At 36.0% G+C, this 27,428-nt stretch overlaps 2 protein-coding genes across 3 annotated transcripts; one reads left to right on the top strand and one right to left on the bottom strand.

Moving 5' to 3' along the window:
* Window positions 1-3,247: 3,247 nt before the first annotated feature.
* Window positions 3,248-22,410, top strand: LOC130720438 (uncharacterized). 2 transcript variants are annotated; one of them, XM_057571083.1, is made up of 18 exons: window positions 3,248-3,477; window positions 4,004-4,478; window positions 6,799-6,923; window positions 7,749-7,913; window positions 8,033-8,420; window positions 8,924-9,042; window positions 9,299-9,371; window positions 9,452-9,672; window positions 9,759-9,803; window positions 11,773-11,866; window positions 13,730-13,921; window positions 14,238-14,332; window positions 14,501-14,579; window positions 15,707-15,853; window positions 19,102-19,227; window positions 19,510-19,680; window positions 21,552-21,611; window positions 21,740-22,410. In XM_057571083.1, exons 1-18 carry the CDS (start codon window positions 3,428-3,430, stop codon window positions 21,851-21,853), a joined length of 2,739 nt encoding a protein of 912 aa, XP_057427066.1. In that variant the 5' UTR covers window positions 3,248-3,427; the 3' UTR covers window positions 21,854-22,410. The 2 variants fall into 2 exon arrangements, with proteins under 2 accessions (XP_057427066.1, XP_057427067.1); XM_057571084.1 differs by having other exon boundaries at window positions 3,250-3,477; window positions 6,832-6,923.
* Window positions 21,884-26,309, bottom strand: LOC130720439 (protein trichome birefringence-like 9). The gene is made up of 4 exons (XM_057571085.1): window positions 25,963-26,309; window positions 23,036-23,425; window positions 22,772-22,930; window positions 21,884-22,280 (listed from the first exon to the last, which is right to left on the bottom strand). The coding sequence occupies exons 1-4, from the start codon at window positions 26,292-26,294 to the stop codon at window positions 21,884-21,886; spliced, it is 1,278 nt and encodes a 425-aa protein (XP_057427068.1). The 5' UTR covers window positions 26,295-26,309.
* Window positions 26,310-27,428: the final 1,119 nt, after the last annotated feature.

Genomic DNA, 27,428 nt, shown 5'->3' with positions numbered 1-27,428 from the left:
TGGAAAAAGAGTTAACAACATTTAATGATATCTCTTGATGTTATGTCCTTGAATGCAAATGTTTTGTATGTACAAATGATGATGCATGGCACGGGTATAAAATAATAACTCATATACACATGTATCATATGAACAAAAAGCGTGAGGTAGTTCTTGGTTGATCTGAACTTAAATATGCGAAAGATAAACTTTTGATGCATGCCAAAAAGGAAAACAAACTAAAGTTTCTTTTTAAGCCAAAGCATGTTGTCTACAAGACCATTACAAATGTTACATATCTACTTGTTTTATCCTTTGAGAACAAAGAGTTTTGATAGTAATTATTATACTTTGGTGATTGGTGATTGCTGATGATTGCTCTAATTTACATGGACTTTTTTTTAGTAAATAAGAGTGATTCCTTCAAAGCGTTTAAGAAATATGCTAAACTTGTTAAAAATGAAATGTATTTAAAAATTGCATCTATAAGGAGTGACCATTGTAGGGAATTCTAGAATAGTGATTTTGAAAACTCATTATTCAAATTTTCTGCTCTTACAAAATCACTATAAGAATTGGCTAGGATTATGCTTAATGAAACTAACATGCTTAAGTATTTTTGGTCGGATGCTATAAGTACTACTTGTGATGTGATTGTGTTCTAATAAGACATATTCTTAAGAATACCCCATATGGGTTGTATATAGAGGGATAAAATCTAATATTTCTCACTTGCATGTCTTTGATCGTCAATGCTTTGAGAGAGAAATAAGGATTCTGGTACCTAAGGTATGTCTCCTAAACGTGTATATATACATTATAGTGTAACAAACCTCGAAGGAATCATGCGAAGATATAATATAAAGATGTTAAAATATAACAAATACTGATTCGATCATAGTATATATCACCTCAGTTAAGAATCACTATTTTCACATGCATACGACACTTTAAGTATTGAGCCAAAGTATTTGGGTCACCACAATTTTTTTTAAACTTATTAAATTAAAAAGATTATGTGTATGTTGAATGTAAATCTAAAATGGGAACAAGAAAATAACACAAGGATATAAGATAATAGATATATATCATAAAAGTGAAGTTTCAAAATGAGTAGTATTGTAAATAAACAACTAACAAAACTATTTTCTGGGGCATATTAACACATTTAAGAGTATTCAAATAGACACATAATTTTTAAAATCACGTTTACCATAAAAACAAATCTTAAATAATAGGATGAAACTTAGGGTAAAACTTACATGGTGTACAATAAAAACTGATTTTGCAATTTGCAAATTATAATAAAACATGTGAACGATTGATTACACGTCATTATTATGACCATATAATTTTACTAAACTTCACATCGTCACTCTGTTGTTATTCTTTGAAACTTCATAGATGCAATGATGAGTTCAATGGTTATCTCTAAATATTACTTTAGGAAAATCAATTTTAATGTCGCCCCTATAGATATTGATGCAACCCAATTTACCGCACTCAGTATTTTAAGACTCGGCTCGGTCATCGACTCGGTGGGGTACTGAGTTAATGGGTCACTGGTCGGACCAGTGCGTCATTGGTTTGAATGCTTGACTCGGTCTATATTAAAAAATCATAAAAAAAATTAAATGCAGTATGAAATTAAACATATAAGCAATAAAAGTCGTGTATAATCACAAAGCAATTGGTGGTGCAGTGGTAAAACCTTCTCTTTCCTTGCCTCAGGTCCTGTGTTTGACTCTCCACTGCACCATTTTTTTAAAAAAGTTCACCATTTTATTTGAATTATCTCAAAAGGCTCCAGTCCATTCTGAAAGACAGACCCATTATATTTAATAATTGCTGGGCCCTTTCAATAATTGCATAACTGGTCCATTCTCAATGAAATAAAAAAAATTGAAATGGGTGACTCGCCGGTTCAACCAAAATCCGGCCGAGTCAACCGTTGAACCGGTTGAGTTAAAACGGTTCCGACCGAGCTGCATGCAAAACCGATCCGAAGTGAGGCTTGGGCCGGTCAGGTAACCGAGTCCCGGTCGGACCTGTAGGACTTGCCGGTCCGAGCCGAGTTTTAAAACACTGACCGCACTTATATATGCAAGAATTCAATTACACACATCACACTTATAAGTACAAAATGCAAATTATACATTTTACACTTTGCAAGTTTGAAAGGGGATGACATGTATACTTATAAGAATGACATTAAAATAAATTCTATTCTGAAGAATGAACCAAAAAGTTATATAATCTCTCATTTTACAAGGATACCGAGCAACGCCCTGATAAAAACAACAAATATATAAAGTTTGGTAGTTGTCATTCCCACCCCCCTCACATCTAGTTCCATCCCCTTAAAATGACGAAAAGACAAAAATGTCATTAATGAAATAGCGAAACTACTAAATGTCATTAATGGAAAAAAACCTATCAACTCTCCACCCCTTCCTCACATCCTCTCTCCTCTTTCTTCCCTTACCAACACCACACATCTTCATCCCATCTTCATCCTATCTTCACACCCATCTTCATCCTCAATCTCTAAATTCAATCTCCATCTTTTCTTCTCTCATTTTTCTATCGTCGCCCATACCCATTTGTCCATTGTCGCCACCACCGTCGCTGTTACAGTCGTCGTTTACAGATTTATTTATTTTGTGCAACTAAGCGCATTTTAAGATGCGTCACCTACACACTTTAAAGTGCATTTAGTTGCAAATTTTAATATAATTGATATCAGATGATTTTAAAAAATTATTTAACCACCACAATAAATCAAGATAGAATATTTGGAGATTTATGGTGGAATAATTTTTTTTTGAACTTCAAAATCAAATAGCAGATGAAGAAATTTGGGCCCGGGACACAGCTCATGTGGCGAAGTGACAACCGTGCAATTGCTTTATTTTTCTCTTTAACTTTGTAGTTCACTCCTTCTTAATCCGAGAATGAAAAAAATCAATTTTTTGGACCGAAACGCTAAAATTAGCAATTTTCGCACTTTAAAGTGTGAGCGAAAAAAATTTCAAAGACGTTTTCAGATTTCACATTTATAAGAAAGGTGAAACTAGATGTGAGCTTGGTGAAAATAACAATTACCATAAAGTAAGTTTTGACCTTAACAAGGAAAGAGCTTTGGCGCTGCATTCCATTCCATTCCATTCCAGCAGTAAAAAAAAAATAGAATGACCGAGTGGATATAAATAACGCTCACACAAGCATATGGTTTCCTTTGTCAGAAAGACAACGGTGTGTGATGTGCAGGTTCTCCACGTATACAGATAAAGAACCCTTGGTTCCACATCATCATTTCTTCTTTTTTTTCTTTCTTTCCTTTTCTGTTTCGAAAGAACACGCTACAACTACTACTACCTCTTCTCTTCAACTCTTTCACCGTTCTCTCTCTCAGTTTTTCAGTTGAGTTTCTCAGTTTTCTTCATACATGGCAGTGAAATTGCACAGCAACAACAACTTTCTACCGTTAAGGACAAGGTGATCATCGATTTCTCTTTGCTTATCATGTTCCGTTTCCTTTTCGCTCACCAAGTAATGGCGCTCTGCTAGGTTTTCCAGTTTGATAAATCATTGAAATCAATTTTTGTTTGTTATGTAGCATTCAGTTTCATTCATGGAGCAATTTCACAACTGAATTTGTAATTGTAATTCAACGAGTGTTTTGTTTGTGGATTTTTCTCAAACACTTGTGCTGCGTGGAAATGTTTGTTTTCAAATCAGTGGAAACGGTGTTCTCTTACTTTACTGGTGAAGAAAGATAGAAAATTGTTATGACTCACGGTTTTATTGCAAGATAGATAGTAATTGATATGAATATGTGGTGTTTTCGAGTTTGAGTGGCTACAATTGAATACTGGCATTTTTTATGATAAAATGATATATTTTGCAACTAGTTGGCTTGTTAAACTCATGAACTATTGCATTTCTTATAGCTTAGTTCTTGCATTTAATTCTCTGTTCATGTGTGTGCTGCGGCGGTTTCTAACTGAATTTCATTTGGCAGCTCTTCGAATTGTCGGATTGTTAAGGGTTCCCATAGTGCGGGGAGAAAGGTTCCGGACTTTCGTTGCGTGCTATTAAGTAAATGGGGTAGTTCGAGAAAGGGATGTCTCATACGGCGTGGTTTGTTGTCGAGCAGTGATCGTGGTTTGGTAGGCTGTAGAAAATTCTATCTAATATTTTCTAAGCCTAGAAGTAGGGTACACCTGTTTCCGTTTGCCTCCGGTGACGACGGTATGGCTGTCAATGGGAGCCCGGAAGCTGGCACGAGTACTGACCTTGAGAAACTGAGGTTGAAATTGAATAGGTCACTGGAAGATGAAGACTTCTGTGATGGACTAGTCCAAGCATTGTATGATGCAGCCAGGGTTTTTGAGCTTGCAGTTAAAGAGCATAAATCGCACTCACGAGGATCTTGGTTTTCAATGGCCTGGCTTGGAGTTGATCAAAATGCATGGGTGAAGGCACTGTCATGTCAGGTATCATGACTTCTGTTAGATAGTAATGTTTGGGTCAGTATCATATGTACTACAAGTATAACAAGATTTGTGAGTATGTAACTTAGACAGGGCAGCCTTTGCGATAGCATGTTTTTCTATTGTTTAACTCGTGTGAGCATAGATAAATTTGAAAAGGAAAAAGTGTGATTATAGTTTTATTTTGATGGCTTTGTTGGTCTTCTGACATAAAGTTTCACCCATGTTTGGAAATATTCAAGCATAGTTATTGTTAAGTAAAGAATTTTTCCATCACTTAAGCATGTACCTGGGACATAGAGATCAGTCTTAATAGAACTTATTGTCCTGAATTTCTTGTTTCCAGTCATAATTATTGAACTCCATCTGGTGTCACCGCGTGTCCTTAATTTCCAATTCCAACCATAACTATTGAGCTACATTTGGTGTCACTGTGTGTGAGTGTGCATGTTTGTCTGTCCACTTTCCATTCATAATACCCAGTCATTTTTGACAAGTTAAATTTTCCGTTTCACTCATCAGTAGAACAAACATACCTGGCATCAATATGACAAGAAACTAGTTACCTTTCTTTTCTGCCAACTAATAATAAAGATTAGTGTGATACAATTACAACTGTGTTTGTCATTGAAAGGCAGTGTCACAAAACTGCAGTTGTCTCCTCCTCCTATGCCATTTCAGTAATGATTGAATGGTATGACATGACTCTGTAAAGTGGTCACGTTATTCATAACTGTGGAAGTTATTATTATCAAGATATGGATTGTTTTTAGTAGTTCATTGACTTTTTTCCTTTCTCCTTTTGTATAAGTTCATAAGTAGTGGTTTTATGTTTCAATATTTTGAGGTAATGCTTTATCTTTTTTATCCTACAAATTTCCCTCATTGCTTCCTTTGTCAAATTTTGAGGGTTAAATTTAATTATGCGCAGTAATTTTTTTTTTGATATGGCTCCTTAAAGACCCTTTATTCTGACAAGCAATAAGTTAAATCTCCAGCTTTGGTTAAACTTGAAAGGTCTCAATAACAGTAATTTTATTTACTGATAACTTACAATGTAGAAACTCTGATATTTATGGTCTGTTGTACGTAATCCTACTTAATGAAAATCAGAAGAAATGGAAATACAAATCTGTCCTAATAATTACATGGTATCTCGGTGATTTTTACAGGAGAAAAAAAAGAATGAATGAAATATTATATCCTGCAACAGTGTCATTGATCCTGAAATAGTGTCATTTCCGTTACACATTGTGTATGATTAGACCTTTTCTTATTTTGGTTCTAGATTTACTTACTGAACATATCTAAGAGATGGCGCCACGGTGCATGCTTTTTGTGAATGATGTAGTCTTAGTTGGAGAGTTAAGAGAAGAAAATAAATGGTAAGTTAGAGATGTAGAGACAATCCTTAATAGCACATGGTTTCCACTTAAGCAAAAGCTAAACAAAGTATATGAGATGCAAGTTTAGCATGAGACACATCCTAACTTAGAGCAGAAAATCAGAGAACATATTATACAAGTCTGACGGTTTAAGTACCTTGGGTCAATCATACGAAACTATAGGAAGATGGATGGTGATGTAAACCATAGGATCGAAGTAGGGTGGATCAAATGGGGAAATGGTTATGCTGTTATCTGTGATGGAAAAGTATCACTCAAGCTTAAAGAAAAATTTCATCGTGCAACTGTAAGACCTAAAGTCTTATATGGGGATGAGTGCAATGTCGGTAGTAAAGAGCCAACAAGAAAATAAGGTCAATTTTGCAAAGATGAAAATTTTACAATGGATGGGTGGTTACACATGACATGATTGGATTAAAAATGAAACCAATAGAGAGAAAGTTGGGGTAAACCAGATTGAGAAGGCTTATAGAAACACTAGTAAGAAGGATATACCGGATTGAAGATAATCAAATAGTTAGAGGTTGAGGGATATCGAGCAAAACTATAGGTCAAACCATTTTGAGAGATTTAGATATAACCTGGTTGTCATTGGACTTAATTTGCATCTTTTGATTCATGAAGCTGAGCTCATCCACTGGGAACTGGGAAGAAGCTTTGATTCTTGTTGTTATCATGTTTTTAGACCAAGGAGCAGGATCATTTCCTTTACAACATTATTCGGCTTACTAAAAATATCATCGTGTGTGGTACGGATGTCATTTGTTTTGATGGAAGCAAATTATATGTTGCAGAAGCTTTAATGCTTCATCATAAATGACTCTGGATAATGTTTTATCTGTTACCTTTGCCCCAAGAACTATTACTATGCTGTTGATCATATTTCACTTTAACTAATTGTTTCCTAATTTTTAAAGTTCACAAAAACTGAGAAACAGTTTGCATCTCAGGCTGCTGTGTACTCCTTATTGCACGCTGCAAATGAAATTTCGGCCGAAAGCGATGGTAGGGACAGAAATGTCAATGTATTTGTTCAAAGGAGGTAGTGTGCTGCTTTATATTTTTGAGCTCATTTTTGTCCGTTTCTTTTGGATTAAACTTAGCAAACAAAAACATAATAACTCTTTTATCAGAAGGAAATAGAAATTCTCTGTTGAACTTGAGTGAAGAAGTGTTGTAATAGATGTACCAGAACTTTTCCATCACATAATTAGTTCAGTAACTTTACTTTTTATGTTTTCTACAGCTAGGGTACATGTTGATGTGAAACTTTGATGTTAATAGTCTTGTGAGAGGGTCTTTTTATGTGAGTGAGATGATTTTATGTCTAGCTTAAAATGTCACATGATTTTATGTTTTAGTTGTAACTATTTGTGGATAGATGTAAAGGTCAAAATTTTCTCCTCTCGCTGTCACATAAAAATAGCCGACCTCACTTAGTGGGAAAAGACTTTTGTTGTTTTTAGGCCCTCTGACTTAATATATATCATCCTTAGAAGTCTGAAATTTATTGAATCTTATGTGGACCACCTAAAAGTTTGAATTTATGTAATAGATGTATATGAAAATTTTGACCAGATAATTAGTTCAGTAAATTTATTTTTTATATAAGTAAAGGCTGTTTTTTACACCTATGTATCTTGTGAGAGGGTCCTTTTATGTGAGTGAGATGATTTTATGCATATTGAAAAAAGTCACATGAAATCTTAACCATTCTTAGATAGATGTAAGGTCAAGATTTTCTCCTGTCACTTTGACATAAAATCTCTGACTTAATATATTTCATCCCAATGAAATCTGAAATGTATTGAATCTTATGTGAACCTGCTTTGGGGCTAAAACTTGCGCACATGTTGCATTGGTCCAGTTTGCTGAGGCTATCTGCTCCCCTGGAGAGCTTAATTAGAGAAAAACTATCAGCCAAACAGCCTGAAGCGTATGAGTGGTTTTGGTCTGAGCAAGTTCCCGCTGTAGTGACATCCTTTGTTAATAAGTTTGAAGGGGATGGACGCTTTACTGCTGCTATCACCTTGTATGTTCTCTCTTAACATTTCTATATGTTGAGATATGAATTTTTACTGCTTGTTCTTGTTCCTTCATGTTACTGTATTTTTAGACAATGCACAATGACATTTGTGACTGCATTCGCAGGTCTGGAAAAAATAAGGGTTTAAGCAGTGCAAGTGACGTCTCACTTCTCCTGCTTGCACTTACATGCATTGCTGCAATTTCTAAACTTGGCCCAGCAAAAGTTTCTTGTTCACAATTCTTTTCCATGATCACGGAGATAACGGGTAGTTTAATGGACATGCTGGCTGGCTTAATTCCTGTAAGTCAAGCTTATAATTCTATAAAGGAAGTTGGTCTACACAGAGAATTTCTTGTACATTTTGGTCCTCGAGCTGCAGCTTGTAGAACAAAAGCTGAGTGGGGCTCAGAAGAGGTTTCTTTCTGGGTAAATCTTACCCAGAGTCAGCTGCAGCAAGCAATTGATAAGGAGAAAATATGGTCGAGACTGACAACATCCGAAAGTATTGAGGTCAGTTATGTTCAATTTTGAAGACGGCTTCTAGATAGATGATGTTGGATTCAATATCTAGGAATACATATTCAGTTGAAATGACTACACAGTTAAATTACCATGGTGCAACCTATACTTTTGTTGAAATGTTTTATATTAAATTTCTTATTGTATGGACTAAGGTGGTTATGGTCTTTTGTTTGTGATGTTATTTTAATTATATTGACATATGCAGTTCATGACTTTTCAAGTTCCTGCAATTTGTTTTGTTTCTGTGGGCTTTCAAACATAAGTATTTCATAATTTGTAGAAATATTTTCTTTCAATGTGATAGAAGTGTACCTAAAAATTGAGCTATGTTTACTTTCTACTTGAAATTTTCATTAGAACGAACTTGATGTAAATAAAAAATAAAGAATGAAGAGATGAATGGAATTGAGTATGGTAGAGTTAAATCCTTTCCAATCATTTATGCGCTTTGTTGTAACAAAATGCTTCAATTGAAAGTTAGCATAGTGCAGGTTTTGGAGAAGGATTTGGCTGTATTTGGGTTCTTTATTGCTTTAGGCAGAAGTACGCGGTCATTTCTTTTGGCAAGTGGTTTTGAAACTGTAGATGATCCAGTTGAAGATTTCATCCGGTAAGACTTCTGTTATAATTTATACGCTATTCCTTGTTAGAATATTAGGTTTTTAATTGCCTTAGGAGTCTTGTTATGAGTAGTTTTTGGATTGAGCTTGTGCTATGACCCAGTAATTAGCATAAAAGTTGTGGGTATCTCTTCTCTCCTTCCCCATCAAATTCATGTAACTCCACCATCTTTCTCTTTCTCTATTTTTTTTTTGCTTTCTCTGAACTGTTGTGCATCTGTTTATTTACATAACTATTGATTACAGGTATCTTATTGGGGGCAGTGTTTTATACTACCCACAGCTCTCATCCATTAGTTCATATCAGTTGTATGTGGAGGTTAGTATTTATGGTCATCAATTTGACTGATATGCCCATTGTTAACTATTTTAACTGGTAAAAGACCTTTAACTGCACAGGTTGTTTGTGAAGAATTGGACTGGCTTCCTTTTTATCCAGGAATCACCAGCGTTACAAAACAGATGCATATGCATAAAAGTAAACCAGAAGGTCCTCCAAATGCTGAAGCTATGGCCCAAGCATTTGATGTTTGCTCTCATTGGATGCAGAGCTTTATTAAATACAGTACATGGCTGGAGAGCCCCTCAAATGTAAAAGCAGCTGAGTTTCTGTCAACAGGGTAATTGGAACAAAATTTGCTTATGGTTAAATAGAATACCAGCTTCTCATTTAATAAATTCTTCTATGTGTATTCTGTTATGTTAGGTGTAACAAGTTGATGGAGTCCATGGAAGAGCTTGGGATGTTAAAGTAAGCTGTGAGGCAAAGTCTTCATTGACATTAGTTTTTGCATTCTAATAGTTGCATGTGCATATTCATTAACATCAACATTCAGGCATCAAAACTTTACACTTTCGGGGTAATTGTTGGGAAGTCCCACATTGACTAGAGATATGACCAAGATAACCCTTGCCTATTTGAAGGGAATCCTCACCTCTTGAGCTAGCTTCTGGGGTAGTGTTAGGTCTCCCAAATTCTTATATGGTATCAAAGCTTATCCTCGATCTGTTAAGTGGAGACTACCCATATATAGGGCACCCGCAGATGTTCATTCCTGCATATTCCATGCTCCAAATGTCCAGCCCTGGGCGTGAGAAGGTGTGTTGAGAAATCCCACATTGACTAGAGATATGGCGGGCCAAGATAGCCCTTATCTATTTGAAGGAAATCCTCACCGCTTGAGCTAGGTTTTGGGGTAGAGTTAAGTCTCCCAAATTCTAATAGTAATTATTTCAGAATAGTCATGTCAAAATTACTCGCAGAAAAAAGTTAAAATGGTTGTCGAATCTGCTTGGTTGTCTGTGTAACATGCTTTAACTCTTTAAGGAGAACAAATGTAGACATTTCCTCAACTTTGCTATAGCTTTCATAGTAGATATGTCATTTCTTCAACATGACTTTTGATATCCTACTGAGTTTGTCCTACAGCTGTTATTTTGATTGATAATATACCTTCATTGAGTAATCACAATCACATACAAGATAGTGAGGCATGTGCCTGATCTTTAAACAGGTGAATAATTGCACGTAGATTGTAGAGGAAAAACAAAATGGAAGACCAAGAGTTGAATAGTGGCTAGAATAACAGCCTTGAAGACAGGCACACTGATTATTAAATTTGTATATTTCTCATATCCCCTGGGACAATTAAATTATTTCTCTTACCCATATGTTCAATGCATTATGATATTCTGCATCTGTGCCTCTGGGGAAAAAAATCTTTTTAATGTATCTTGTCAAATTCTGAGACACCCTGTAGAAAATGAACGAAGAGGCTGGTCAGGAATCAGGATAGTGTTCCTTTATTTCTCCAATATGATGGCTCGATGTACATAGGGTTGTCAATTGTGGCGCTATAGCCCCATAGCGGTAGCCGCTCCTAGTTGTTGCATAGCGGTGCAGTTCAGTGTAGCGGCTGCTGCGGTCGCTAAAGCGTAGGAAATAGAAGCCGTAGCGTCGCTATTTGGCCGCTAGTTGGTGGAATTGATAAAAAACCAAAAACAATCCACAAAAAGTTCATGTTAGGGCTGTTTCCGACACATGCTGAAAAGTTCTAGTTTTAGGAAGATGAGGAGGAAGTCGTATCTAACTTTCATGTTTTTAGGCAATATTAGTTTGGGAACTAGAGACTTAAACTTCTTGGTTACCTTGGCTTTTATTGGTAATAGTATGTTTTGTTTATGACACCAATGACTTTTTAATGTAAATTATGGCTGCCATGAATTTTGAGTATTTTTTATCATTTATATGTATATAGTTATTGTAAACTATACTGAATTTAGCATAGCAGCCATCCCGCTATGCGTTATACCGCTATAGCATTTTTGGGGTCGGTCGCTATGCTCCGCTATCCGGGATTGACAACACTGCTTCATATATCACTGTCCTGTCATCAAGATTTGGTTGGTGAATATCTATTCAATTAGAGAAAGAAAAAGAAATAATGAAGAAAGAAAATCCTATATAATGGATGTGTTCAGTGGTCATCCTAGGTACAAGAACTTTCTTTTATAGCTGAGAACTTGGTTTGCATTTGAACCCTCACACAAACAGTACCTGTATCCCATGTGTAGTTTGCTGATTAAGATCTTTCAAACTATTTATAGATACATTACGTTTTTAGTATTTAGTGGAACACCAGAAGCTGTGAAGATGATTTTATTGCAGACTTTCTTATTCCGGAAGTTGTCACTTATTATCTTTATAAAATATAATGCAGGGATAAGAAATTGGAGAGTGATGCCAAGAAAACAGTTGACAGATATAGATCCACAGATCAGCCAATGATGAAAAAGTCAGATTCTTTTGATGAGGTATGATTCCCACATTCAAAATTGTAATTTGATCCAAGTTCTGCCTCCATGTTAAATTAGTAATATGCTAGGATTAGCGTCTAGCCCAATGTTGTTAATGGCGGATGGCGGAGAGCCAAAAACCCGGCATATTTGACTAGTAATGATATCAACCATGGCAGAGAGCATGAGATTCCGCCATGGTGGATATTTGGTTACACTGGTTTGGCCTGCAAATACTTTGCATAAGTGGGTTAGAAACTTATTTGAATTGATATCATTAAAAATTGCTCGATTCCAATTCAACAATATTTTTTGTTTTCCTGATAACAGTTTTCTCACATGGTTGTTTTTACTGGATATTTGGAGAGATATGGGAGTTCCTTTCTGTTGATGTTGTTTTCCTTTTGTATTTTTTTCCCTGTTTTGTCATACTTGGGTTGGAGGATATGCTATCCTGTTTTTTTACTTTTTTCTCAATCAAGAAACGAATTTTTACATTAGTTGCTGCCTTCAATGGTGTGAAATTAGGGAAAAGATGGATTTAGATTTTTTATTTGATCCATATAAAGGGACCTGAAGGAATCTGGAAATGTCCAACATAAAATAATAATACAGTAGTCAAAATGTGTAAAAAACATTACTGATTAAACAACAAACCCTGAGAGTTATTGAATGTTGCGGTGCTTAACTGTTCCCCGTGTGTAGCATACAGGGTGGGAAATGGGAATCCACTTGCTAAGGGAGTAAGTTTTGTTAAACTTATGCTGAAGTTAACCTTACACTGTTAACTAATTGTTTTAGAATATAAATAAAACAAATCTAACCATTGAATAATTTGATATTATCTTAATAATCATTAACACCAAATTTTAGAGAAATTAGACATTTAAATGGATGTAATCTTATAGTTGATATTATATTTAAAAAATCATATGGTACATTAAAATGAAGTTATCTGATGAACTATTAACTATTAAATTGCATGAAACGTGTACACTTGATGATAATTTTTAACTAATTGGTTGAATTAATAAATTTCCACATCAAACTCACTGCATCTGTTAGTACTAGTCCACATGTGCAACATCAACTGCTTTCAATTAGTTCCTGCCATTATCTATTAGGAAATTAAGAGCGTAAATCCGGTAGCCCAAAACCATGAACTAGAATAGAAGAGCTGGCCTTCATCATTAATGATTCGCTTGCCCCGAAATGACATGGTAGTCTGGTACAACGATTAGCAATCCGACGCTTTAGTCACTTAGCCATGTCTCCTCTAGTAAAATCAGGCCTCCTGCGAAGACATTTGTAAACTTCTCTACTGTAATTCTTAGCGCACTGTCAGTCTTCTCTAATATGCATGTATGTGGTATGCTTAGTCATGTTATACTAACAAGTTGTATGGTACTGGTAGCTTTCATCCTTCATGCTTCAGTGTTGTATAAATACAGTCTTGATAGCTTAATATATCAATATTCTTACTTCATACTCCCTCCGTTCCTGATCTTTTGTTGTTTAAGGTTATGCACATTGTTTAAGAGTGCAATCATTGATATATTTGTTGACATAAGCACCCCTATTTAATGTTCTCTTATAGTGAAGAGAGAGAATTATAGTTATTGGTTAAGAAATTTGTTATGATTTTGATTGGTGAAAATAAGAGGTGGTAGGTGAGAGGTATAGTATTAAATGAGGGTATATATGGAATAAATTGAGAAAAAATGCATTGGATTTGTAAAACAACAAAAGTTTTGGAATTTAGGCCAAAAGTTAAAACAACAAAAGATTAGGAACGGAGGGAGTACTTTAGATGGACCCCAAACCCTTTATTTTGATATACCATATTATTTTTTATGCCTTCTTTTTAACATTTAATTTCAGGCACTGAAAAGTGTTGAAGATGCTGTGGTCAGACTGGAAAAGTTGCTTCAGGAATTGCACGTATCAAGCTCTACCTCTGGAAAAGAGCATTTAAAAGCAGCCTGCTCTGACCTGGAAAAAATACGAAAACTTAAGAAAGAAGCTGAATTCCTGGAGGCATCTTTCAGAGCTAAAGCTGATTCTCTGCAAGAGGTACATCTGCATCTCCCCACTGACCGGTCTCCTTTGTCTATCCTTCTGCATCTGTCCCTAAGCATTGATCCTGCCTTCTGGAGCCTCTGTTTCCGTCTGTGTCTCCAAAATTGGATGCAATCATGCAACTTTAGTAGTATGCATGTATAATAATTCTGTTTACTTCTTGCCACGCATTTAAGGTGCCTTGGCAATACTCATTTCTGAAATAATGGAGTTCTATGGGCTGTACTCAATTTTATCGTTTCTTTGCACTGTACAGAAGTAAAGTATTATTTGCTTTTTGAGATTCAGTATTTCTGTTATTCTCATTCAGGGAGTTAATAGTGGTCGTACCTATGTACAAGATGACGGGTATGCAAAAGGGAAAAGCAGAAAGAATGACAATGTAAAGGTGGACAGGAGCAAAAGGTATGGATTTTTTATAATGCATATTGGCTTGCTTATTTTCAAATTCAGTGACGGGTTTCTGGAAAAAAAAAATACAATTACCAGCTGCTGCTTTCTTTTTGTTTTTGGTAAATGTTTTTTATCTTTAGAACGTCATAGTTATGCAGAAGGTATATGTGTCTTATTCAGGAATGTTGGAAAATCTAGTGGGTTCTGGAGCATCTTTATACGTCCTGTCACCAGAAAGCCTGACCTGGAATCTGATCTGGTAATTTGATGATGATGATTTATCTTTCGTATTTTTAATGAAATCACAACTGTCTATTTGGTTTTGCTTTTATTGCATTAAATAATGTATGAGCATAGGATATTTGTCGTAATCCTTTTTCACCATTCTTATATGCTCTTCCAATATTGTCTTGTGAATATAAGACTGTTGCATTTAGGTTTGAGAAGCAAATGCATCCATTGAGACAGGATTAATTTATCTGGTTAGTTATAAATTCGGCTCATGTGCTGCCGAATTGAAATTGACCTCAAAGAAGCCTATCTCAAGAATATATAAACCTCATTTTTAATTTGCTTTTGCTTATAACTTGCTCTTTTACTCCCTCCCCTTCTCACTCTCACACAACGACCAGAAAATTTGCTTTCTAACTTCCGTCAACATGATAAGAACCTTGGGAGAACCACACCATAAAAGCTAGCTGTTGTAGTTGGAGAGCCCAAGGCCTTATAAACCCCACATTAGAATCCCATACTTCCAATGTGGGACTCAAGTCCCATACCTTGCAATGGGGTCCTAACATCCCACCACGCTCCGCAGCCCCGGCGCCCACGCGGGCTGGCTGTGCACTAGCCCCACGACTAGTCCCGGGCGAACACTGCAATGCCGGCATCACCACCCGCGCCTTCCACCATGTCTCTGAGCTGCAAACGAGCGGCGCGGGTGGTGACGCCGGCATTGCAGTGTTCGCTCGGGACTAGTCGTGGGGCTAGTGCACAGCCAGCCCGCGTGGGCGCCGGGGCTGCGGAGCGTGGTGGGATGTTAGGACCCCATTGCAAGGTATGGGACTTGAGTCCCACGTTGGAAGTATGGGATTCTAATGTGGTTTATAAGGCCTTGGGCTCTTTAACTACAACAGCTAGATTTTGTGGTGTGGTTCTCCCAAGGTACTTATCACAACAGTTGTTGATTTCAAAATCAAATTTGCAATGTCAAAAGGTTATAGGAGCTTACAACATCATTTATTTTCTTGAAGTTGTATTACCTATGATCACTATTAACCTGGCACTATATTTCATTTGGTTTAGTTGTATATATAGTATGATCTAATTGGTTGGTGGATACTTCATTGAACTTTAAGTAATATGAACTTGCTATCTATTTTACAGGAAAACTATAATGAGCAGTCTACACCAAATGTAGGGGCTGTGGAGCAAGAATCCAATGAAATCTACCGCTTTGAGATTCTGAGAAATGAGCTACTAGAACTTGAGAAACGGGTTCAAAGAAGCGCCAATCAATCACAAAGTAATGAGGTACATCTGAAACATTTAACTTTGATGACTTCCCTATTACTATTACTGTACACCAAATGTCAATGCTGAGCCCCTATTTCTGTATCCTAGTACAGTGCGTACAGTACATATCCAAGATATGGTACCCCAGTGCGTACAGTACATATAAAGAATTGACAGTAAATCAATGAAAAGTTTGACTCATGGAACATATGGTTCTGCCCATGGTTGTCAAACTCGCGAGTCTAGGAGGAATCGTTTTGGGTCCGTAGACTACTAAGAGTCTACCAAAAAAAACGTAAGGAAACCTATCATGATGCAGAAAGGAAACATTATATCAACAATGGACCATCAAAGATACATTAACCAAATAAATTCAACATTCAAGCTTCATAATAAAGTCAAGTTCAACAAACCACAAACAAAACATATAATAGGACTAGACAAATAAAAAGGTGAAGAATAAAAACAAGTGAAAATTGAACAATTTGTGGGCCTAAGATAATAGCCGAAATACCCCATTAGTGGTTCTCTTAAAAAAAAAGAAACACCAGAGAATACAGAAACATCGTGGGTTTCATTTTCACGATTTACCATTGCGAGGAGAGCTTCTTGCCAAGAACTGCAACAGTTGCAGAGGAGCAGCACCAACAGACTTGGAGATAGCGATGGCAGATGGGTGCTTGAGGTAAGGCAACGGTGGGCAGGTTCGACACAAGTGAAGAGAAAGAGAGACGGGTTCTCTTTGACAATGACACAGGGAAAGAAAAGGGATGAGAAAAATACCCCACTAAACAAAAACTGTCGTTTTTTCTTAGAGTATGTTTGGTTAAATTTTGAAAGTGGGTTAAAAAGTGGTTAACACGCTTCCCCATGTATGTTTTTCCAAAGCACCATTTTGTCCCATCAACAAAAGGGACTTTCAGGTTTTTCTTAAAGCTTATACAAACATGCTCTTAGGGGTTGGAGTTTTTCTTCAGACTCTCCAATTCAGTGTTGACTCCCGAGTCCAAGCAGAATCGAGTTTGTGACCGAGTTGAATCGCTTTCCCTATGTAGAAACGCAGAGTTTGACAATACAGGTTCCGCCTTAGTAGAAGTAAAACATAGTATATGAAATGCAAGCTTTGCAGGTAAACACACAAGCACTATCTTGGATGTGAAAATTGGACAACTAACAATACCACAGATTTTATGCTTCTAAGCATCTCTGGTCAATTAACAATGATGGAAATATAAACCATAGGGTCCAAGCATGGTGGATGAAATGGGGCAATGCATTGTTGTAATTTGTAAAAATATGTATCATTCAAACTTAAAAGGAAATTTTACCGCATAGCTGTAAACCTACTGTTTAGTATGAGAATGAATGTTTGATGGTAAAAGCCAAAAAGATAGCGAGCTTAGTGTAGCAAATATCAGGGGTTGTTTGGTTTGAGAAAACATTTTCTATTTCATTTCTTGTTTTCATTTCTGAAAATAGTTTCATTTTTAAATTTTTAAGTTTTAGAAAACATGTTTGTGTTGATTTCTTATTTTCTGTTAAAAGGGTTTGGTTTAATCATTTTCAATAAAAAGTTCATAAAACTATTTTCAATAATAAGTTTTGATAAATAAAAATATATCTTAAAGTTACAACGTAATGAGCAATTTATGGGAATTTTCAGTCAATCATTATGTCAAACAAGTAATGTGTAACACTGTTAGAATTAAGTTACATCCACACATCACCACAAAACCCTACGCTTAAGGCAATGGATGTGTGTGTTCTTTGACTTATATACACATGTACACTTGCTAATGTTGACAATGTGGGACTTCTTTGATGCTGAACCGTTAGAAATTAATTGAACACTTTAAAGTCTGACAGAACAATAAACCACAACTAAACTGTTAAATGCCAATTAACGTTCCTAGAGGTATACTAATTGAGTTTAGAATGCATGAGCCTTCTTTTGGGGCAGGGGAGGAGTGAACGAAGTGCTATAATTTGTTGTTACCCCAGCAAAGCCTTATTCTTATTTTTTACCATGGTAAATCGCCTCACAATAAGAAATTTTGGGTGAGAAAGCAGCTTCACGCTCCCCAACCTTACGCTCACATTTGATGTAACTCCGCATTTCTCTGTCCTCCATGATCCAATCCTGTATGCCAACATTTAATATATGCTGCTCTGTGTGATGGTTATATTTTTTGTTTAATGTTACAAAACTGGAACTATCAGCTTAGGCCACACAAATCATTACGCTAGGACACTGACTAAGTGATGAACAGAACAAGGAATGAGTCGATGAAGCGGTGAACCGTTAGAAAAAAAAGATTGAATCTAATATGGTGGTTCAGTAATATTACAATAGTGCCACCACATTTTCAGTTTTTCTAATTACAATTGTTTTCAACTTTCATGAAAATGGAGAGATCAATGTTTTTTAATTTCCTGATTTGGAAATGTTTTCTTAAATCTAAGCAATTATATTTTCGTTACTATTTTCGATGTATGAGTGGTTACACAAGACATAGGATAAGAAATACAATCAATAGGGAGAAAGTTGGGGTAGCTCCGATAGTAGAAAAGATGATAGTCTCATCTTTAGGTGATTTGGGGATATTGAGAAAACCTATAGAAGTACCCATAAAAAGGTTTGAATATATGGACGAAATTCCATTAGTGAGGGGTAGAGGGGAGACCTGGAAAACCTAAAGCCGAATCAATAAGAGGGATTTGGAGGCAAATAATTTATCCATTGTTAATTTCCCTGCCTGAACTTCTGCCTCATCCAATGTCTGTTTCTATTCTAATATATTGCTTATTGACTTATGAGGCTGTGGCTTAAATTTTTTCTAGAAGGTTGAATGAGGCAGAAAACTTATTTACAACAGTAAATATAGATTTTTGAAACTCTGTTGCTTTGTCTGAGGATACATGTATTATTGTCTTCATCAACCTTTCTTTTTTATTTTATTTCATCTTTCTTGTGTTCTCCACTTTTCTCTTGATAGTCTTTGTTTAAACTCATGGTACAAAGACCATCCACCAACAATGCACAGTTACTCAGGGATATTGTACTTGAGATATTTTTATGCAGATGTTATTGGGGTTTCAAATTTTAATATGATGTCTTAGCTCTGTACCGACTGTTAATATGTATGGACTCTGGACTTCATTGGTATCACAAGTTCACAACTACTTTTTCATCTACATATCCTTCTCATTAAGTCTATTTTTCCTTTTCTGTTCTTTTAGATTGAGCATATATATTGCTTTTACAGGATTTGATGGTTAGCGATGATAGTGGCCGTTACAACAATGATGCTAGAGGTGTTCAGATTGTCAGGGTTCAGAAGAAAGAAAGTATGCTACAGAAATCTCTAGACAAACTAAAAGAAACGGGAACGGTATGATTTAGTTTGATTCTTTTCTTCCTTGGATTCTTTTCTTCCTTGGAATGATTATCTTGGTTTGTTTTGGTTTATGAACCCATCTGCACCAACTGCATTCATGAGATGAAACTGACTACTATTTATTCACCCTATGTCTTTCAAAGCTGAAAACGCAAATTGGCTGGCATAATAGATGATTTTGACGTTGACCCTGTTTCAAATAATAATAGAAACTTGAAGTTACGTCCTGCGTTATTTCTTGTCTAAATCTGAACTCTACTACTTGTTGATAAACAGGATGTCTGGCAAGGAACTCAACTTCTTGCTATTGATGTTGGTGCTGCCACAGGTTTTGTTAGAAGGGCCCTAATAGGGGATGAATTGACGGAGAAGGAGAAAAAAACGCTAAAAAGAACCTTGACGGACATGGCTTCAGTTGTTCCTATTGGTGTTTTAATGCTTCTTCCGGTGAGTTGAACACCTTTATTATATTGCTCTCATATGTGCCTAACATGTCCCGTTCAGTCTAGCGAAGCATGCTGTTTGTTCATAATAAAAATGACCCCATTAAGAGTAGGTTAGGGTTCTAAATCAGTTCTTGGTTAAATATGGAGATGGATCAGTTTCACCAGACCCATTTAAAACAAAATCATACCTTGGTTCTAAACCCACACTCCCAATTTAGCAATCAAAATAGAAAAAGAAAAATTTAAAACAAATCATCATCTTAAACCTGTAAGTTTATCATGTCATATTTGGTATTTTTTTAATTACCTTTTCTAGTTCTTAAGACTTTTCTTTAATCTATCCATTCATTCATGAGGCCGTTTAACCTACCAAAGATAAAGGGGGTGGGTGGCTTTGGCTACATGTCATCCTGTCCTGGCTCACTAAGAACCAATCTGGGTTCAGCTAGCGATGCTGGGTTGATTGAATATCCCATGCAACGATATAGAGTTATAGATTTTAGAAACACGGTCGCAGTCTTAGTGCATGTCTGCATGAGCTTCTCACCATTGTGGGGTCTAGAGAAGCGTCAGATTTTTTATGTGGTGGCATTGTTATTGAAATGATTAGAACCCATGACCACCAGATCATAAGGTCAGCAACCTTTTCCACTGTGCCAGCAGCATTTGGAACTTGGAAGAACACATGGACTCATCATTCCTATCAAGGATTAGTTGAATCCCAAATTTTAAACTATAGTTGAACACTTATGAAGATCTTTGTTGCATATCTAACATGTACTTTATGCAAGTACTCCTTGTTTGAAGCGTGGATGATGCACTAATCCCTTATTACCATGCGCTGAATGTCACCTTTGAATTAGCATGAGGGCGGCAAGAATCACTGTTGGCTACTTGGTTACCTTATCTATGACCAACGTACCTGAAAGCTTAAGCAATAAATGGAAGGTTTATGAATAGCTTTATTATATCGCCAACTTTTATTGATTTTTAATATTCAAAGTAAAGGGTTCTGCAAGTATTTAATTCTTGAGCACTCAGTCAAGGAGGCTGTAACACCATTTCAAGGACCAACTCTGCTGAATGCTTACGTTCTTAGTCAAAGACTCATGAACGGCTTTACCACATTCATAACATGCCCCTTGATGCAAGATTTAATGTGACAATGCCCAAACCCATTTTTAGATCAATGTCGGCACCACTTAATCATAAAGAATCTAATGCTATGTCAAGGACAGCCTGTTATTAGATGAAGGCTTATGAATGACTTAATTATTATATCTCCAACATTTTCTAACTTTTTTGATGATTTAATGGTCAATTTATTCAATTATTGATTCTGCATAACTGAGAGATTGTTGCTTTCTTCATTTTTCTCCTTTGTGAATCTGACTGCCTAACATGGCATGATCTAACTCTTTTATTCCCCTTTAACTCTTCTGTTTCTTTTTTTTTTTGCAAGCAAAACTTGAAGTTCATTTCATACTCCGCAATAGAACTTTGAAATTACAAAGTTGGTTGAACCCTTGGACGGCTCTAATAGCACGGGAAAACCCGAAGGATTCTCTAATACATCGCACTGATATAACATTAACATACTCTCTCAATAACAAAATAAATATAAACTCGCCACTACTAACTCAGGAACTGGCTTTGCAGTTTCTGAGATCTCACAAAACTAGTACTATAAATCTTGAAGCGGAAAGATAAGATAAGGAACTTTCTGCTTATAGAAAATGTAGACAAGAAAAGATGAATGAAATGAACTTAAATGATATTTCCAATACTTCTTATTTCTTAATGTGTTGTAAATTATCATATTCATTCCAATATTAGATGTAACCTACTAAGGACAATGCTTATGTTGCACAGGTTACTGCTGTTGGTCATGCAGCTATGTTGGCTGCTATTCAGAGATATGTACCAGCTCTGGTATGCACACCATGATTGGCTGCTGCTTCTCTCTTCTTTCCTTCCTGTTTTTTCCCTGATCTTCTGTTCAGATTTTAATCCTCCACTCACCATGTCATAAGAATCTAATATGCATTCTATCTTTGCAGATTCCGTCCACGTATGCACCAGAGAGGTTAGATCTGTTGAGGCAGCTTGAGAAAATGAAGCAAATGACAGCCAGTGATATGAACGCTGAAGAGGAAGGGGATGAAGTTAAATGATCAGGAGCATTGAAGATTTATGTATAGCTATCAAAACTTAACATTCTTTCTGGCCTGATCAAAATTGGATTGGCTTTGTTCTCCACTTTCTGGAAATTTGTCATCAGTGCCGAATTTCTTAGATAGAAGTTGGGCATATAGAAGTTCATTCCACGTGTCCGGAACGCCGGGCAAACACCAGTGGCTACAATCCTGAGGAGCATCAGGTGGAGTGCCCGGTTCCCGATATTTTGAAGGGTGACCATCTTTCCTCAATTCTGAAAGATATGTGATGTTCAAAAAGTGGACTTTCCAGCTCCCATATTGCATTTGTTCGACAACATCAGATATAAATGTGTTATAATATGGTTCAGTTGCAAGTTTTGTATGGTCCTTTTCTGGTTCCTTTTCCATGTCGCACTCTCCTCCTTCATTCCATGTGCCATTCCTGCAAATTCACTGTAAATACTCTTATGAGGGAGTTCAGTGCCTATCTCATCACAACCCCTCCCCTCATTACATTAACACAAAAGAAAATCCTGTCATAATGAAAAATGCATATTTCTGATTTATAGAAATTGTCATAAGCAGTGTTTCATCATCTAAATCATTTTTTCCTGTTTCTGCAATGCTCCCATTGTATTCTACAAAGCGACTAGGCATGCAAGAATGTGGAGATTTTTTTTTTTTTTTGGTCAATTAAGAATGTGGAGATTATTATTCCATACGGGCATTGGGCTTATTTTTCAGAAAAAATAATCTTACTTGTAATATGATCTATTTATTATTTGGAAATTGATCTTAAGTTTTAATTTTGGGATTTAATTAGAAAAGTTTTTTTTATAACTTTTTTGGGTTTCTATCAATCTTTTGCTTGAACCTAGTTAAAACTTAAATTAATTCTTTTTTGTGACACTGAAAAAATGTCAATTTTCTTGCCTGTAATGAACAGAGGAGTAGCCCCGGAAGAAGACGGAACTCTTTCTAGGATCTAGATTATGCAATGTCCATGACTTCCATGTCTCCAAGGATTTCCTGAATGCTTCTATCACGTTCATGGACATGTTTAACTTCCCTCCTTCCTGGAAGTAGATGCCCCTGCAAAAAGATAAAATAAAAGCTCCTTCAGATGCTTTATTATGGATTAAAAGATGCTTTTAGAAAGAAATGAAGCAATTTTTAAGGTTGAGGATGGTCCTCTACGTTTTCATTGTTTTGTCTCGGTTCCACCAGTGGCCCGAATTTAAAACTAGAACATCAGCACCAACCCACTTATTGGAATACCAGTGCAACTCGTCAAGCCTGATAGTCATTTTGACTTCATTAGATGAATTGAGTGGTGGGCGACCTATAATACACAAGAAGGGTGCTCTGTAGTATTCTACTGTCATGTTGTATTCTTGGAATCTCATGACCAGGTAGCCTTTGTGTTTGCTTATGGGATTTCCATTCACTTCATATATTTTAGACACGTTTGACACTCCTTTTGTCAGCATGCAGAGGAATGATTCCCATTGGTTTCTTCCCACTGAATCTCCTGCAAACACAATGCGTCCATTGCGACTCCTCTCTAGGAGATCACTGGCGTTGAACCTGAGAGTAATCATAAATGAATCAAGTGAAGTCTTCAACAGCTAAGTGAGCATGTTTGTTTTGGCGCTAGAGCCAACACAAACGTAATTTCACGTATCTCAAGACACAACGTCGAGTTCAACAAAAATACAAATACACATGCTTGTTTAGTTTTCAGTTGAAAATCACATTCAATGCATTCAAATTCGAGAACTCACGTTGCGAGACACCAAATGTGAAAGTAACTCAAGACCTCAGTTGGCTTTCAGTTGAACTCAGTTGGGTTCAACTGAAAACCAAACATAGAAGGAGAAAAGTGTAAAGGGTATTCAGTTACTTTCATTTAAGTTTGAATATTACACGCATGTCCAACCATTGCATCGAATAATACTTGCTTCTAGGATCTTTCAATTTAGGAAGGAGCTCTGTGTGACTTAGAAGCTAGCAATAATTTGATGCCTTTGACACAACACAGCCCCAACAGCTATATCACTTACATCATATATAATTTCAAAAGGTAGAGTCCAATCATGTGCAACAATAACAGGGATAGTTATAAGACTCTTTTAACACATTAAAAGCATTCAATTAAGCATCATCAAACACAAAAACAAAAGTAACTTCTTTTTCAAGCAAGTTTGTCAAACTTAGCAATTTTAAAAAAATCTTTAATAAATCGTTTATAAACACTTGCATGACCAAGAAAGCTTCTTACTCCTTTCACATTCACAAGAGGAGGTAACTTAGCAATCACTTCAATTTCAGCTTTATCCACTTTTGATGATTGTCTGTTTAATCTCACTCTTGTACTGAAAAGGTGTCAAGATACTAACCTTGTTCTAAATTGGGAGAAATCTCATTTTATGGTTAGAATGGAATTATTCTTGGTTACTGTGTGTCTGAATTGGGAATAGAGGTGGATAAAGCAACAATCAAAGTGACTGCTAAGTTACCTGCTCATGTGAATGTGAAAGGAGTATAAGAAGCTTTCTTGGTCATGCAGGTTCTTAGTGGTGACTTATTAAAGATTTTTTTAAAATTGCTAAGCCTATGACAAACTTGCTTGAAAAAGAAGCTCATTTTGTATTTGATGATGCTTGCTTGAATGCTTTTACTCTGTTAAAAGAGAGTCTTGTAACTGCCCATTATTGCTGCACCTGATTGGACTCTACCTTTTGTAATTATGTGTGATGCAAGTGATATAGCTATTGGTGTTGTGTTGTGTAATCAATGGAAATTCATACACACATGCATGTTTGGTTTTCAGTTGAAAATCATATTCAATGCATTGAAATTCAAGAATTCATGTTGCGGTACACCAAATGTGAAAGTAATTCAAGACCTCAGTTGACTTTCAGTTAAACTCATTTGGGTTCAACTAGAGACCAAACTTAAAAGGAAAAAAGTGTGAAGAGTAGCCAATTACTTTGATTTAAGTTTGAATATTACATGCATGTTCAACCATTGCATCGAATAATACTTGCATGAATATGATGTTTATTATACACAAGTAACACGACTAATTAAAGTTGAATATAATATTAAAATAACTTTATTATGTTATGGTGTCTTTTCTACCATTATTGTTAAATTCAACTCAATGTATTTTGAACTTTTGTTTGATTGTATCCACAAAGATTTGTGCTCACGCAAAATTACTCATAGTATTTCATTTGTATATCACTAATGACTTTAGAGTAATACTCCTGAATTGAATCTAGCAATAGGAGAGTCAAAAACACAAAAATTGATGAGACTCAATTCTCCCTACACTCCATCTTTTCTGATACATGGATGAATACTACTAATATAAATAGATTATAATCTGTTTCATTTAGTGGTATTTGGATTCACTAATTTGGATCATATGTAGCAGTTAGAAATTCTCTACAGCTTTCTCTTGCACAGTTATAAACAATTAAAATTTGCACAATAATAAACCATTAAATTTGTAAGTGATTTATTGGTGGCACATGATGCAGATGCTGCAGAGAATCTATACTCTTCTATTCATGTTGGACACTCACTTGAAGATTCTTAATTTATAAAGTTGAGTTATCTATATTTTTTTCTATTCATATAGGACACTAACTTGAAGCTTCTTAATTTATAAACATGAACTCAACTCTAACATATTGAGATAAAGAGTGAATTGATGTCTCAATATACACAAAGATCCCTGCACTTCTAAAGGTCCACAAGTGTTCCTATAAACTGGGCCTCACTCGTCCGTTTCGCTGCCTTTGATGACTTTTTCATACCAAATACCTTTTGATCTCAAAATACGGAAAAATAAGAGAGACCAAAAGGAACCAAAAACCATTGAAACCCACTTTGAAGCCATGGGTGCTGGAATTACAAATACCCTTTGTCAACGGTTGCTTTTACATTTGGCACCTTTTAACGTGAGTTCTCAAATTTCAATGAAGAATATGATTCAAACATCCACTAAAACATATCAAGAATACATAACAGGCACATACACATAGCCATGCATGCACACGAAGGGTCCATCACTTCATGAAATCAAACGTATAAGATAAACGTGCAATACGTACCGGGGAAGGTCACAGCCGTCCGGTTGCCATCTCCATTTGCGATAATCAACGTCTTTCCGACCATTTTGCCGGCATCGGAAGCCGGGATCTAGAAAGGGGCAGGTTTCATCGTACAATTGATTAGGGTAGGTTTCGTCCCACACCCACTGGCCTCTAGAATAATCACATGCTTCTTTTAGTGGTGGTTTTTGTGAATTGGTGGGGGTGATGTATGAAAAGAAATCAAAGCGAGAAAGAGAGTATCGATCAAAAGGGTTCACGAGATTGAAAAAGAACAAGGAAATTAGTATGAGAAGAAGAAAAGAGAGCGCGTAGGTTGATTCTCTATTCATTGTTTTTTGTTAGGAATTATGTGAGGCATGGATAGCAGGTGCATTTGTGTAGGGCTGCTAGGTGGTTCGGTTGATTCAAGGGTTGAAGAAGATCCATAACAAACATTGATTTATTCCTTTTTTTTTAAATATGTGAAGAAAATTAAATTTCATTGAATTTATATTTTTAATTTTGAATGGATAGAGATCATAATAACGAACCAAATATTTAGTCTATAATTAAATTTTTAATTATATTTTTTTTACATCGGAAAGATAAATTGCATGCGTCAGGAATTGATTCCTAAACCTCGCTCAACCAACTCATGTCCCTAACTCTTACCACTTTGAGAAGGCAGCACCCCCGCCACACCTCTCCTCTCATCCGCATATCTGACAGCATTGAAGTCTCCCAACAGACACCAAGAGAGTTCCTGACATTGTTGTCGACACTCAAGCAAACTAGACCACAAGATTCTCTTGTCCTCCAAACTGTTGGGAAATAATATGTGTTGGGGAAGATGCTGCAACTCTTGGATTGATGAAGTTGATGACGGAAGCACTTGAAGATTCAAAGCGTGCATAAGCACTAACCTTTAGGTTCAATTCGCCCCCACTAATTAATGTATATTGGATGCAATTGAGAAAAACGGCGAATTCCCTTCAGGATACTATGAATCCCTTGATGTGGTTTGCACTAACACACTGTTTACAGAAGTATGATTCTCACACTTCACTCATGCATTAGTGAAGTTAAGGATGATTTAGGATAAAGTAAATGAAAGAGAAATTGGCCAAAATGAAGTCCAATTTCGTGCATATGTTCTGTCTCAGTTTTCTGCCCAAATATCTCTTTATATAGAGATACTTACATCCCTTGGTGAAGAGATATATTTCTTTGAGAAACAACTTTCAGAAAACCGTTATATATTATTAATGTTCGAATTAATCCCAATAGACATGTTGGTTCATCTGGCAAACCGCAGCCAACACAAGATTCGAACCCACTACATGCAAGTAGTAGACTAGTCACACATCCACTAGACCACCATCAACATATTAATATAACTTGAACATTAATTATGATAACTATTAATAGAATGCATATTTCCAACTTCATATATTTTGAAAATATTACTCACACAAACCACAAGA

The sequence above is a fragment of the Lotus japonicus genome, chromosome 5 (assembly GCF_012489685.1).
Source record: "Lotus japonicus ecotype B-129 chromosome 5, LjGifu_v1.2".
Classification (NCBI taxonomy): domain Eukaryota; kingdom Viridiplantae; phylum Streptophyta; class Magnoliopsida; order Fabales; family Fabaceae; genus Lotus; species Lotus japonicus.
The sequence above is the reverse complement of the archived record's forward strand: the minus strand, read 5'-3'. Positions and strand labels throughout refer to the sequence as shown.

Excerpts from the sequence above, each read along its gene's own strand:
- LOC130720438 (XM_057571083.1), top strand. The coding sequence starts at position 3,428 with ATGGCAGTGAAATTGCACAGCAACAACAACTTTCTACCGTTAAGGACA. Across the intron at positions 14,333-14,500 it reads AAGGTGGACAGGAGCAAAAG|GAATGTTGGAAAATCTAGTG; the intron begins GTATGGATTTTT and ends TGTCTTATTCAG. Across the intron at positions 14,580-15,706 it reads CTGACCTGGAATCTGATCTG|GAAAACTATAATGAGCAGTC; the intron begins GTAATTTGATGA and ends TCTATTTTACAG.
- LOC130720439 (XM_057571085.1), bottom strand. The coding sequence starts at position 26,294 with ATGAATAGAGAATCAACCTACGCGCTCTCTTTTCTTCTTCTCATACTA. Across the intron at positions 23,426-25,962 it reads GACGGCTGTGACCTTCCCCG|GTTCAACGCCAGTGATCTCC; the intron begins GTACGTATTGCA and ends GATTACTCTCAG. Across the intron at positions 22,931-23,035 it reads CGAGACAAAACAATGAAAAC|GGGCATCTACTTCCAGGAAG; the intron begins GTAGAGGACCAT and ends ATCTTTTTGCAG.